The following is a 12,090-nucleotide window of genomic DNA, read 5'->3' as shown; positions in this document are numbered from 1 at the left end:
CAGCATGCTTTCTGATTTTTAACATGCCAAGAACTTCTGAGTGAGAGACCTGAAAACCTGTGCAGGTTGGGTTATAATGTTTTAAATATTTGAGAGGAATTCCCAAAAAAATTGTTTGGAAATGTTTCAGAAACTGTTTGAAATCTGTTAAAACTTTTAGAAGGAATTTTTAAGAAATGTTTGGAAATTCCTGAAAGGCTATCTGATGGAGAACTTCTGTAAAATCTTTTCCTATGTTTCTTATGGACTTTCTCCTCTGTGGTTATTAGTATAATTTATCTACTACCCCCCCCCCCCCCCCAAAAACCCAAAACCCAAAAAAAAAGAAAGGGGAGGGGGGGGGGGGGGGGCGAATCAGAGTTGCTCACTATATCTACTGCATTTTCACCTTTAAGTCCCTTTTTTGCTTCTCATTCCCCACCTTTATTCTTCATATCACATTTCCTGTTCCAATCTCTGCGCAGTTTCTGATTCTGAATTCCAATAAATGATTCATTGAAATTTCATTTCGTTGGCTGTTCATGTTTGTAATGAGTTCCTTCTGTTGACGCATAATATGCAAATGCGCTTGCTCTACTGACTTCATGCTGGCAGGTCTTTCACATTGTCAATTGAGTGTTTTTATCGTGCAAGCAAGTTGTTCTGCTACAGCTTGTAACATGCACGTCTACTTTGGACTTGCTATCATCTAAAGACAGCAATAATATTCCAATGTCTTTACTCAATTTTTGGTTCTCCGAGTAAATTCTGTGTCATTATCAGTTCATCGTTGGGTCATTTCTCATGTGGTCCCTACAGTGCCCTTGGCTGAGTCTTTCATGACACGGTGGGTTCAATTACTGCTGCTGACCTAGAGTCTCTCTATTTGCGGTTGGCTGACTCCCATACATTGTGGGAGAGCACACTGCCTAAACTACAAAAGAGTGCCATCATATCTGAGGACGCTATTTTATGTGTTACTCTTGACCCATGCTTTAAAACCTACATTCCTCTCAGCGGGTTCATGTAGGTTTCAGCTGATTCAGCCATGCTGAACTGCCTGCTTATGTGGGATGCTCAGAGGTCAATGCCACTGGTGTCCAAATTTGTATTTGACGGTATCTAAAACATAATGGGGCATTTGGACCCTCGATGATAATTAAGCCTGTTTATTGTTTTGCATAGGATTTAGTTGGTTGTGTTTCATAGCTGGAAGATGAACCATTCAATTTTCTCACCTATGTATAGATAGAAGATGCATGGAGGTATAGAATAAGAGGCATTTGGTTTCAATTATCCATAATTTACCATTGAATCACTATTTTGGGTATTTTGTGCCTGGGAACAATATTTTTGTTTCACTGAAATACTTTGATGGAAGAAGAAGTGTTATTTAGAAAGTAGCTGAAAGAAAGAAGTTGAGCGAGTTAGCTTCACTAGATAGGAAGGAGCAGCATTGTAGAGATAGTGAGAAGATTAGGAGAGTTTTACCTGAAAATTAACCTAGAAGAGGTCATTTTCAGAAAAATTAAAAATGAAGAGTTGGAGACAAAGACCAACTCTGTTAAATTTTCTAATTTTGATATTGCTAACCACCACTTCCTTATTCCAAACTTTCGACTTCTCCTCCAAGTGCTTCTGCTTTCTCATGAATTGGAATCCTCCCCAACCCCTTTCCAATTCCTGAGTCCCGAACCAAAGGGTTGTAGGATGCATGATCCAGCCACATATTCTCAAATCTAAAAGGTGCAAGACCCCAAGACACCTTTTGTAGATTGAGGATTGGAAAATGGTTAGACGTGGTCCAAGGAAGAACACAATGAGAAAAGTTTGAAAATTCATCCTTCCACTTGCTGCAAAACAAAAGCCTGTCTAGTCTACTAGCCACGCTGCTCTGGCCCCCCAACAATAAACCAAGTAAAGGGAGCATTCCCCCAAAAGAATTATCCTTCTCCTTGTAAATTCTTTTCTATTAGTGATACGAAAAAAATTAGAAAGTAGAATTAGATACAATAAAGGAGAACAAAATCTAATTTCGTTTTCACTTGATTTTGTTACTTTCTATCAACCAAATGAGTAGTAAGTGATTCATGTATTAGGAATATTCACTCATCAACCATGCATTGGTTTTTATCCAGAGTCTCAAGCTCACTGTTTATGTAACATTTAAAAAATTATTTAATTTTCTTTGTTATGTTAATCAAATAATAAATTTGCATGGGTTTTTATCCAATTTTATTCTATTTCTACGTTCCATTCAGTGAGCTGAAGTACTGGCTAGGGCTTTTGCTCAGCGTTTGATTATATGCAGAATCAAAAATGCCATTTTAGAGTTTCCTGTCTTCGTATTTTTTTTTTCCCCAGTACGGAATTAGAATCTCACATCTTAATTCCACCTTGAGCAGGAAAGCTGTTTTCACTACAATAGTTGTCTCTGCTTTCCTATTCACCACATAAAAAGTTAGCCCATGATTGGCTTTCAAAGAAAAAAGAAAAAAAAGTTGCCAAAAAAGTAGCATCTACTAATTTTGAAAGCAAAAGTGAATCAGTTCACCAACTTATTATTATTATTATTATTATTATTATATGGACAAAAGCTTCTTTTCCTACAACAACAGTAACAACAATAAAATCAAGTTTTAAGTCCACTAGATAGGGTCAATTATACGAATCATTTTCTGTCAATTTATGCGATCATTGATCATTTCTTTTGATAAATTTAGGACTACTAAATGCTTATTCACTATCTTATTTTAAGTCATTTTAGGTTTATTTCTATCCCTTCTACTATCCCGGTAGTAACTGACTCGCTCTTCCTCACTAGCACAAAATGTGGTTTATGTTGCAAGTGCGCAAATTATTTTAGTTGTTCCTCTCTTATCTTATCTTCTATGAGAGTTACTTATCGTAAATATGCTCATTCATTAAAAGATATCTACTTTTCTTGAGAATTGGAAAAAAAAATAGGAATATTTTCTGAGCTTTCAAAAATTTCATTGATTTTCGTTAAGTTTCAAAAATGCCATAAATTTCTCATAAGATTTGTAAAAAAAGAAAAAGAAAAGAAAGGCAAACCTCCTCTTGTAGTTCTTGAGATCTCGGGGGAGGTAAAGGTTCTTGTAATTTTTGAAGTCTTAGGAAAGGTTTTTGTCTTCTTGTTAAACTTTAAAGGGTGTGAGTGTCTTTTATCCTTGTTATTAATATTAGCAATCTTGATATATAATCAATTCTCTAACAAGTTATCTATGATTAAATAAATTGATGGAAAAAGATTGATGTGGTTATTTCAGTTAATGGGATAATAACTAGCTATGAAATATTTTTGCTTAGATAATGTTTCGAAGTATGACATTTATTTTCTTGAATGTGGAACTATGTGAATTTAGATATTATATAACATACGAAAAATGCATTGTGCTTTGTTAACAAGCGTTTAAGCGTGAAAAATAAATTTTTTTTTTAAAAAAATTTGATTATGCGGATATGCATATTCTTGAAGTACTAAGTTTGTCTAAGTAATTGATTGAGCTGTTACAGATGATCTTAGGAGTTCCATGTCGAATTTTGAAAAGGAATCGTAAATTTCACTGTTAATGCCCAAATCGTGTGATACAAAATGAATCGATAAAGCATAAATTCAATTTCTAAAATAATATAATAAAATAAACGATAAGTGCATAATATGTGACTCACTCAAGGCAAGTCTTATTATAGATAGCATCAAAACACTTAAAATAATTTTAAACAAAGGTGGGAGATTTCAAAACACTTCAATAATTTTAAAAAATGACCTTGCAAGGAGTGTCATAGAAAAGCAGTTAATATTTATTTATTTATTTTAAAATTTTCTTTTTGTTCATTAGATCAAATAAAATGAAGAGAAATGTCATGTGACTCACCTTGCCCCCAAGGGCATGGCATGGTGGAAAGGTGAAGGCGCATTGTGTTCGATTTGTAGCAGATGCACTCAATAAGTCAGCAGTTGATGCTGTGGTTTGTAAATTGAGATGGGCCTTAGGTCTTGAATTTGATGGTAGTCCAACTGATAGATGAAAGTTGTGACTGCATTCGGACTTTATCTTGAATAGTGAGACTTGGGGAAGGCGGATGCTATTTCATGGGTTTGGTGCTGCACCGGGTTTGGGTCCGAAGGTAGGGGTGAGCATAATTTGGGTAAAATCGAATTAATCGATCAAAATTGGTCGGTTCGGTTCGGTTAAAAAATTCTATTTGATCGGTTCGGTTATACTTTCCAACATTTTGGTGAATCGGGTTTCGATTCGGTGAATGGAGAATATTAATTTGGTTAACCGATTAACCGAATTAACAATTAATTAAATTTTAAATATAAATTAGTAAATTAAAATTTGGTTATTCATTATTCCCTTTCAGACTCTCAGACTCAGTCTCACACTCTCACTGCTCTCAGAAGCCAGAACGCAGAAAGCCCTCACTAGAAGTGAGTCACTGCCTCTCTCTCGCTCACCTGAGTTCGGTCCTCCGCAGTCCACACCACCAGACTCCATCTTCACGCGATGCCATCGTCTGTGTCCATCGCCGTCGCCATCGCCAGTCATCGTCACCAACACAGTCACTGCTCTCTAAAGTCGGAAGGCCATCACTGAGTCACTGCCTCTCTCTCGCTCATCCGAGCTCACTGCTCCGCACCAACATTGCCATCGCCGTCCATCGTCACCAGCACACAAGCTCCCTCTCATTCTCATTTCTCTTTTCTCGTGCACATACCAGTTCACTGAGAAGTGAGAACCACTCCCGACTGCTCCTCATCAGCGTCAAGCTCGCCTGAGCCCAATCGTCTCCCTAACCACCTCTCCTTCGTATCAGTCTAGAATCTGGATAGTGGATACACCTTCCCGGCTTCCCCCCTTCCCTTACTTCTCGGTTAAATTCGGTTAACCGAATTATTCGAAAAAAAATTCAGTTGGGTTCGGTTCGCTGAGGCCAAACGGTTTGGTCGGTTCGGTTAATAGTATTTTTTAACTGAAATTTTAGGTAAATTCGGTTAATTAACTGAATATTGCCAAACCGACCGTTTGCTCGCCCCTATCCAAAGGGCTTGTGAATGACTACCATGTCATCGGGAAAAAAGGAGGAGAAGAAGAAGAAGAAGAAGAAGAAGAAGGAAGAAGAGAGAAACGTTACTTCTTTTCAATTAGGACAATGGTCGTAGTCGGACATGTCGGCAACGTGAAAGAAAAGAAGTTCATAGAAGTTGTTGTCTTGTTGACATGGCTGCTGACCGGGCCACCGGCATCCATGGAGTTAGGAGAGCTATCACAGCCTTGTTGGAAGGATAGATTGATGCAAGGCAGGCGGTGTAGGGTGGCTGGTGGCGGCGGCGGCGGAGGTCGTCCGGGGAGGGAGAGACTCCTATTTGTCCGAGTCTCGACACATCACCGCCACGCCTCTCGCCTATCCCTATCCCTATCACTGTCCATCCCTCCAAACGTGATATGCATGCTCTTTCTTGCCATCAACTCTGTAACGTTTCCATCTCCTTTTCTCTTTTTGGCGTCTTGTGTAGCTTCCTTGCTTGACTCTCTCTTTTTCTTTCTTTTTATTTCATTTTATTCTTAATTTTTGTTTGTATCAAGGTTTTGACTTATAAGAGAAAAATTTAAAATATATAAAAATAATTTTTAAAATTTATTTTATTTATATATGTAAAATAAAAAAATAAATACTAAGTATATGTAAAATTAAGATTTTATCCATTAATTTGCTATATAGATATACGTATTCACTTTTCTTGATTATTTTAAGGGTATGTATGGAAAAAAAAGGAGAAAATTTATTTTTCATCATAAGAGAAAAAAATGTTTTTAATTTTATTTTATTTATATGATATATGAAAAATAAAAAGATAAAAATTTGTTCCAATATGACTAAAGATTAAGAAAAAAATAAAATACTAATTATGTGCAAAATTAAAATTTTATTCATAATTTGTTTTATATATATATATATATATATATATATTCAATTTTTTAATTATTAAGGCTATGGCTGAATCAAAGATTTTGTTTGATAAAAAAAAATTTAAAAAAAAAAAATTTTCGCCATATTTTTCTGTCAAAATGAAAAATTGTTTTAATTTAATTAAAAATTAGGAAAAATAAATGGTACACGAAACTAAATTTTATTTGTTGATTTGATATTATATTTTTATTTGTAAATTTTATAACTAACTAAACATAAAAAAGCCCTTTTCTTTGTATTTTTCCTTTTTTTCTTAATTTTTTTAAAATTTTAATGAAACTTAAATATAAAATATAAAATATTTAATATTAAAACGCAAAATTTACTAAGCTCGAGAGACTATGCGCAGATGAAAATTATTTATTAACTATGGAGCAATCATTAGGTTGAGTAAACTAAAGATATATTTGAGACCAAAATACTAAATAATACTTAAAAATATTCATCATATCATATCAAAATATGTTACTTTCAATTGCCTTAAATTACTTACACACACAAAACATCCACCCCCAAAAATTTGTCACGACTCAATAATTGAATTAACACATTAGTGCAACCTAAGAGAAAAAAATGAATTAATCATAGAAAAATGATTTTGATTTTTTAACTTTTTAATTATTGATTTGATTTCAATTTGTTAATCTCAATAATCATGTTAATCTAATTGATTTAAAAATATATTTATAAATATAAAAATGTGCATTATATAAATACACTTTATAAGCGCTAAAAAATAATAATTTTTTTTTTTACATGTTTTGCAAATTATAATTTTTTTAGAAATATATACATTTTCTTAGCTAATTGATTAGTAAATGATCATCAAGCATCGACCCAAATTATCGGTACCGGCTATTCTAAATGTATGATTTGATTAATCAAACAATGCACAATCTTATTTTGGTATATGAATAAAATAAAAAATTTGAATAGGAAACATAAAAAAAATGAAATGATGAATGATAAGTTAAATTTCTTTTTCTGGTTAACTTGAGAATTTATCATCAAACAAAAAAGGAAAAGAGAACTACTAACACTCCACATTTATTTTTTAATATATCATACGACGAATTTACCCCAAATTTATTTCTTAATTTCCACTTTGCGAGTGATAAAACAAAGTGGAAACAATGAAGGGGCAAATTCATTATTTCTTTAGTAAGAAAAAGTTTATCAACAGCTCTTCCCCAAACAGGATTCTATAAATTTTGTAAAATTCCACTGAAAACCAAATCCAAGTCCACTTGCATAGATTCCATGAAAGATAGAAAAGCTCATCCCTTTGTTTCTACAAGAACATGCTCCATGACTAATGTAGTATTCTTTTGATTCCATTTATATTCAAATGTTGTTTTCTTCTACACACCCTTTTTGAGAGCCTCCCCATAGGGAGAAACAGCAAACATGAGATGCTTTTCTGAAAGCAATGAATAAAGAATCAATCATCTATCCATAATCAATGCCAGCCATGTGCATGGGCTGTGCCTGCACCTTTACATTGTACAGCACAACACAGCCCAACCCAACCCCTAAACAAAGGAACATCACACCACATCACATGCCCAAAACCCTTTTAAAACCCCAGTCAATGGAAAAACCTAATCCCACTGAATGTCCCCAAGAGCAAGTACCTTGCAGGGAATGAGAACACAACCAGCAGATGCATGTGCTGAGAGGCAACAAGCCTGCTGAACCTTTTCAAGGACTCCCTCCCTGTCTGTAGAACTCCAGAGAAGTTGAACTGGTCATGTCTTGCATTGTTCAGTGTCACATGGGGCCTCTCCACGATAACTCCAGCCTGGATGCCGCGTGGTATCAAGAGAGGCCACCAGACCTTTCGCCGGTGCTCCCTCTTGGTCTTCCTGATGCGGTTGAGCTCCTGCCGGACCACCCCCCGCACTGACTTCACATACGAGTTCATGTCATGGTCTCTCTGAATGGTTCCTTCGGAACCATATGCAGAGCGGTCTCTTAAGATCTCGAGTGGGTGTGGTGAGTTTAGGAACACCAACTGTGCAGCCCGAAGCAGCCTCTCTGCATCAGCGGCATCTGATGGTGGACAATTTAGAAGATATAGACCATTACCCGAAGGAAGAAGATCGTGGTGTGGGGAGAATTTCTCCTCCGGCTGTAGAATTAGAAGCTCCCCCATTGGGGCATACAATAGCTTCTGTAGTAAAAGTTTGGGAGCACAACAAATGAGTGAAATGGATAATGGACGGCATTTGTTTCTATAGAAAGAAAAATCATGTTATTTCTCTCTGTTCATTACTGTTTCTAAAAATTCAAGACCATACCTGGTTATTGAGACAAGGATGATTACGGAAATTTCCATTGACAGCCTTGAGTAATTCTGCCACATGGTTAGGATAATTGCAAGAGAATGCTCGAGGTACAATGTCTCGGTGCATTGTGATTGCCTGAACGTGACTCCGAGGCAACCCAAGCTTGTGAAGCAGATGGTCACCTCCACACATGGTGGATGGTGCACCAAACGTAATGACAGGAAGTAAGGAAGAAAGTGGCACTTCGCCACGTATCAGCAACATGAGATTTACAAGCAGGGCCAGACTTCCCCCAAGAGAATGCCCTGTGAAACGGAAGGTTGCTCGGTCACCACGAGATTTCAAATGGGCTTGGACTTCAGGCAGCATCTGTTCATAGATCCCTTTGGCAGCTTCATATATACCTCTATGCACAAGAACATCGAGTCCCTGAACCCAGAAACAGAAAGAAGATATATATACATACATATCACAATCCTATATATATGGTAATGTTTTAGCATTGGATAGCCACTCCTAAACCAACTCAAACAGGATATTCGCCGTAAAAGGCAGATGATCACTTCTACATTCAGTACAATACTTGGGCTAAAGAAAACCTAGGGGTCTAGTTAAAGAAAATTTTGCAAAATTAAATAGAAATTCACCTCAAATTGAATAGGCTCAAAAAGTAGATTTGCTTGCCATGAAGCCAGTGACTCGGACCCCTGCAGAACAACAAATGGGATCCCGATTAAAGATCAAATAGAACTGAATTAAGTTACTAAAACTAATATAATTAAAAGCAGAAAGATTACCAAAATTAGCAATCCTACAAGCAAAGCATCAGATACAATTTAATTAATGGTGTGATGACTGGCAATGAAAAGCAAAACAAGCACAATTTCTGTCTGTCCTACTGTCTAGAAAATTTTGATTTACAATCCCAAAGGCATCATTATGATCCTCCTTCGAAAAATGTAAAAGCTTTTCAGGGGCACCTACCAAATGCACCCTGCTAGCTGCAACATCATCTCCCAGAAAATAAACAATGTAAAACAAAATACCAATGCAGTATTAAATCAAGGAAATTCAATCCTACCTGAATGACAAAGAATCTTGTCCCTGTCTGGTCATCATCGCATATGTACCACTCACAGGGTGACGAGTGTGATGAGTTCAAATCGTTTGCGACAGCCTGCTTGACTTCCTCCTTTGCAGCAACTACAGCGGTCACCGAGTCGGTGGTTGCCATAAAAGAAGCAACCTCGGAATTCATTATATTGACATCATCATTTTCTCTGTTGCCTCCATCTGGCAAATCTTCAACGGCCTTGTCTTTAGAAGATTTGAAAGGAAGTATACTTCTCGTATGAGAATGCAGATAAGAAGCAGCCGACGCAGCAATTTGATACGCAGCAGATGCACTGATTCTATATCCAATATTTGTCTGCTCCTTGCCTTCCACCACTCCCTTTGAAATCTCCTCTGCTTCTGTAGCTTCAGCACACTTCTGATCCTTCTCAGAATTCGTCAATAGTTCCTTGTTTTTCTTCTCCAGTGATGAAGTTACGAAATGCAATCCATAATATCTAAGGAGATTTCTAGGCTGAGCCATCAAAAAATGAACTTCAATAAATAAAAGGATTAACCAAAAAAAAAAACTGCCCAGCTATGTGGCAAGCCGAAAAATCAGAAAATCCAGAAGCAATGAACGCAATGAGTTATACTGGTCGTGGCATCATTTGATATTTGTCAACTGATATGTTAGCAGGTTTCAACTTTTAAAGTTCCATGACATGTTCATATATGCAGTTACATACGCAGATTAAACCTTCTGCCATAGAAATTCCTCAGAAGTACGTAGTTTTGCAGATCTGCAAAACTGACTTGAGCTTTCTAAAAAACAAAGGAGAAAAAGCAACTGAAGAGAATTTAGAATCCAAATATGACTAAATATTACCCACTCAGATGATGAGCGCCTATGCCCACTCCAAAAATATAATTCCTAATTTGGTCCATTCACCGGAGAAACAAGAAACATATGCATGTGGGTATTCTTCATTTTCAACATGTATTCAATCAAAAAGGCTCTAAAAAAAAAAAATCAAACAAGGATATCTGCAGATACCAACCATTGATTCAAATAAAAAGCTACCCAAACAGAACACGTAATTCCCCCAAAAAATATTTTTAAAAAAAAGCAGGGGTTTTCCTAATTCTCAGAGAAATCTCCACATGAAAAATTTAAAACAATTGAAAATGGACATAATTTCAGTGTGTGTGTACCTTGATATGGGGAATGTTGTAAGCCAAGTTCCCAAGATACGACATTTGAGCATACAGTTTGGCTTCCGTTAATGTCACCCTTCGAAGCAGCTTCGAGAACGAATCCCTATCAAACCCAAACTTTCTCTCCTCCTCCTCCTCCTCCTCCTCCTCCTCCTCCTCATTAACCCTACAAACATCACATTCTTCTTCTTCTTCTTCTTGATCACCACCACCATGATCACATCCACTGCTCCCTTCCTTCGCCAAATCTTCAACGCCACCCCCCTTCCCCTGCTGCTCCGCCCATCGCGACCGTACATCAAGAATCTTCAAAACCCAGTTCCCGTTTTGACCCTCCGGCGCCATTGCTTCACTCTCGCCGCCTTCTACCTGTCCATCGTCCACCAAAACAGCGTCTTCGACCGCCATTCCGTTGGACCTTCCTCGACCTCCTCCGGGCCACAGCGACCTCAAAGGGTACCCGAAAAAGAACCTCGAAGACGACGAAGTCGACGTTTTCTCCACCGAGATCGCATTGGCGGATGCGGTTGCGGCGGCCCCGCGGCCCACGGCGCTCACCTGAGACGGATTTGTCCGGACGTCTGCGATCCCACCACCGATCGCCGACCCAGAAGACATTCCGTGAATCCCTGTCGCTTTGAGACACAGACTATCCATTCTAACCTCCTCTTCTTCCTTCCTTCCTCTTCTCAGCTTCTCTGTTAATGCGTAAGAGAGAGAGCGAGAGAGAGAGGGAGAGAGAGGGAGAGAGGGGAAATGGTGGGGAGAGGAGGAGTTCTCTGGCTCAAACAACTGCTAACGTGCAACTCCGATACGCACGGCGTAATCGCATACCCGCAATCTGTGAATTGGACTCCTATTCTGTAGAAATTATCAAATTACAGAGAAAGTAGATGAGAAAAGATCTATAAAGCTTAAAAGAATAGGAGGAGAGGTTTCGTCTGCGTTTGTAACCAAACAGGTAACCAAACTTCCTTCCTTCCTTCCCACCCTCTTTTTCTTTTCTTTTCTTTTCTTCTCGAATTTTCCAATCAAAAGTTTCCTACCAAAATTAATAAATAAATCACTATTTATCGATTTTCTTAAAAAAATTAAAATTTTAAAAAATATTCTTCTCAAAGTGTTGACTTTCTTCTTTTTTTTTTTTTTAAAGAAGGGAAGGCTGGGAAGCAACTGGGCAAGAGGAACAGAACGACGACGTTGTACTTTCAAATCGGGGGCCTTTCCACCCTATCACGTGTCCGGTACAGCGTGTCGATTTGGACTGGAAATTCTTTACTCACAAGCCTCTGGGAACACGTAGGCCTGCCACGTCATCACGGACAGGTTTGCTCCAATGAATGCGCAAGCGACGTGTTCTTTTAGTTCATTTTATTTCATTTTCAATTGATATTTGCAAACGCCATGTGCCGCGTTGGAGAAAAAGCCATGGCCGCCGAAGGTAGTTTAGTCGGTGTGTACAACTGCTCTCGCAAATGACCACGTGGCAGCTGACGTGGAAAGTTTTCCTGTCACAGTTCCGTTACCCAACCCAATTGGAGCTCTCCATAAA

The 12,090-nt window shown here is 37.6% G+C and overlaps 1 protein-coding gene across 1 annotated transcript; it reads right to left on the bottom strand.

The window, feature by feature from the left end:
- Window positions 1–7,288: 7,288 nt before the first annotated feature.
- Window positions 7,289–11,591, bottom strand: LOC131156754 (phospholipase A1 PLIP2, chloroplastic-like). The gene is made up of 5 exons (XM_058110677.1): window positions 10,536–11,591; window positions 9,349–9,855; window positions 8,915–8,974; window positions 8,280–8,696; window positions 7,289–8,152 (listed from the first exon to the last, which is right to left on the bottom strand). Exons 1-5 carry the CDS (start codon window positions 11,193–11,195, stop codon window positions 7,568–7,570), a joined length of 2,229 nt encoding a protein of 742 aa, XP_057966660.1. The 5' UTR covers window positions 11,196–11,591; the 3' UTR covers window positions 7,289–7,567.
- Between the last annotated feature and the right edge of the window lie 499 nt (window positions 11,592–12,090).

The sequence above is a fragment of the Malania oleifera genome, chromosome 5 (genome assembly GCF_029873635.1).
Source record: "Malania oleifera isolate guangnan ecotype guangnan chromosome 5, ASM2987363v1, whole genome shotgun sequence".
Classification (NCBI taxonomy): domain Eukaryota; kingdom Viridiplantae; phylum Streptophyta; class Magnoliopsida; order Santalales; family Ximeniaceae; genus Malania; species Malania oleifera.
The sequence above is the reverse complement of the archived record's forward strand: the minus strand, read 5'-3'. Positions and strand labels throughout refer to the sequence as shown.

Bases quoted from the DNA above. Each gene is read 5' to 3' on its own strand.
- LOC131156754 (XM_058110677.1), bottom strand. From the start codon at position 11,195: ATGGATAGTCTGTGTCTCAAAGCGACAGGGATTCACGGAATGTCTTCT. The intron at 8,975-9,348 runs GTAGGATTGAAT...GTTGTTCTGCAG, and splicing joins CAAGATTCTTTGTCATTCAG to GGGTCCGAGTCACTGGCTTC. The intron at 8,697-8,914 runs GTGAATTTCTAT...TTCTGGGTTCAG, and splicing joins TTGAGCCTATTCAATTTGAG to GGACTCGATGTTCTTGTGCA.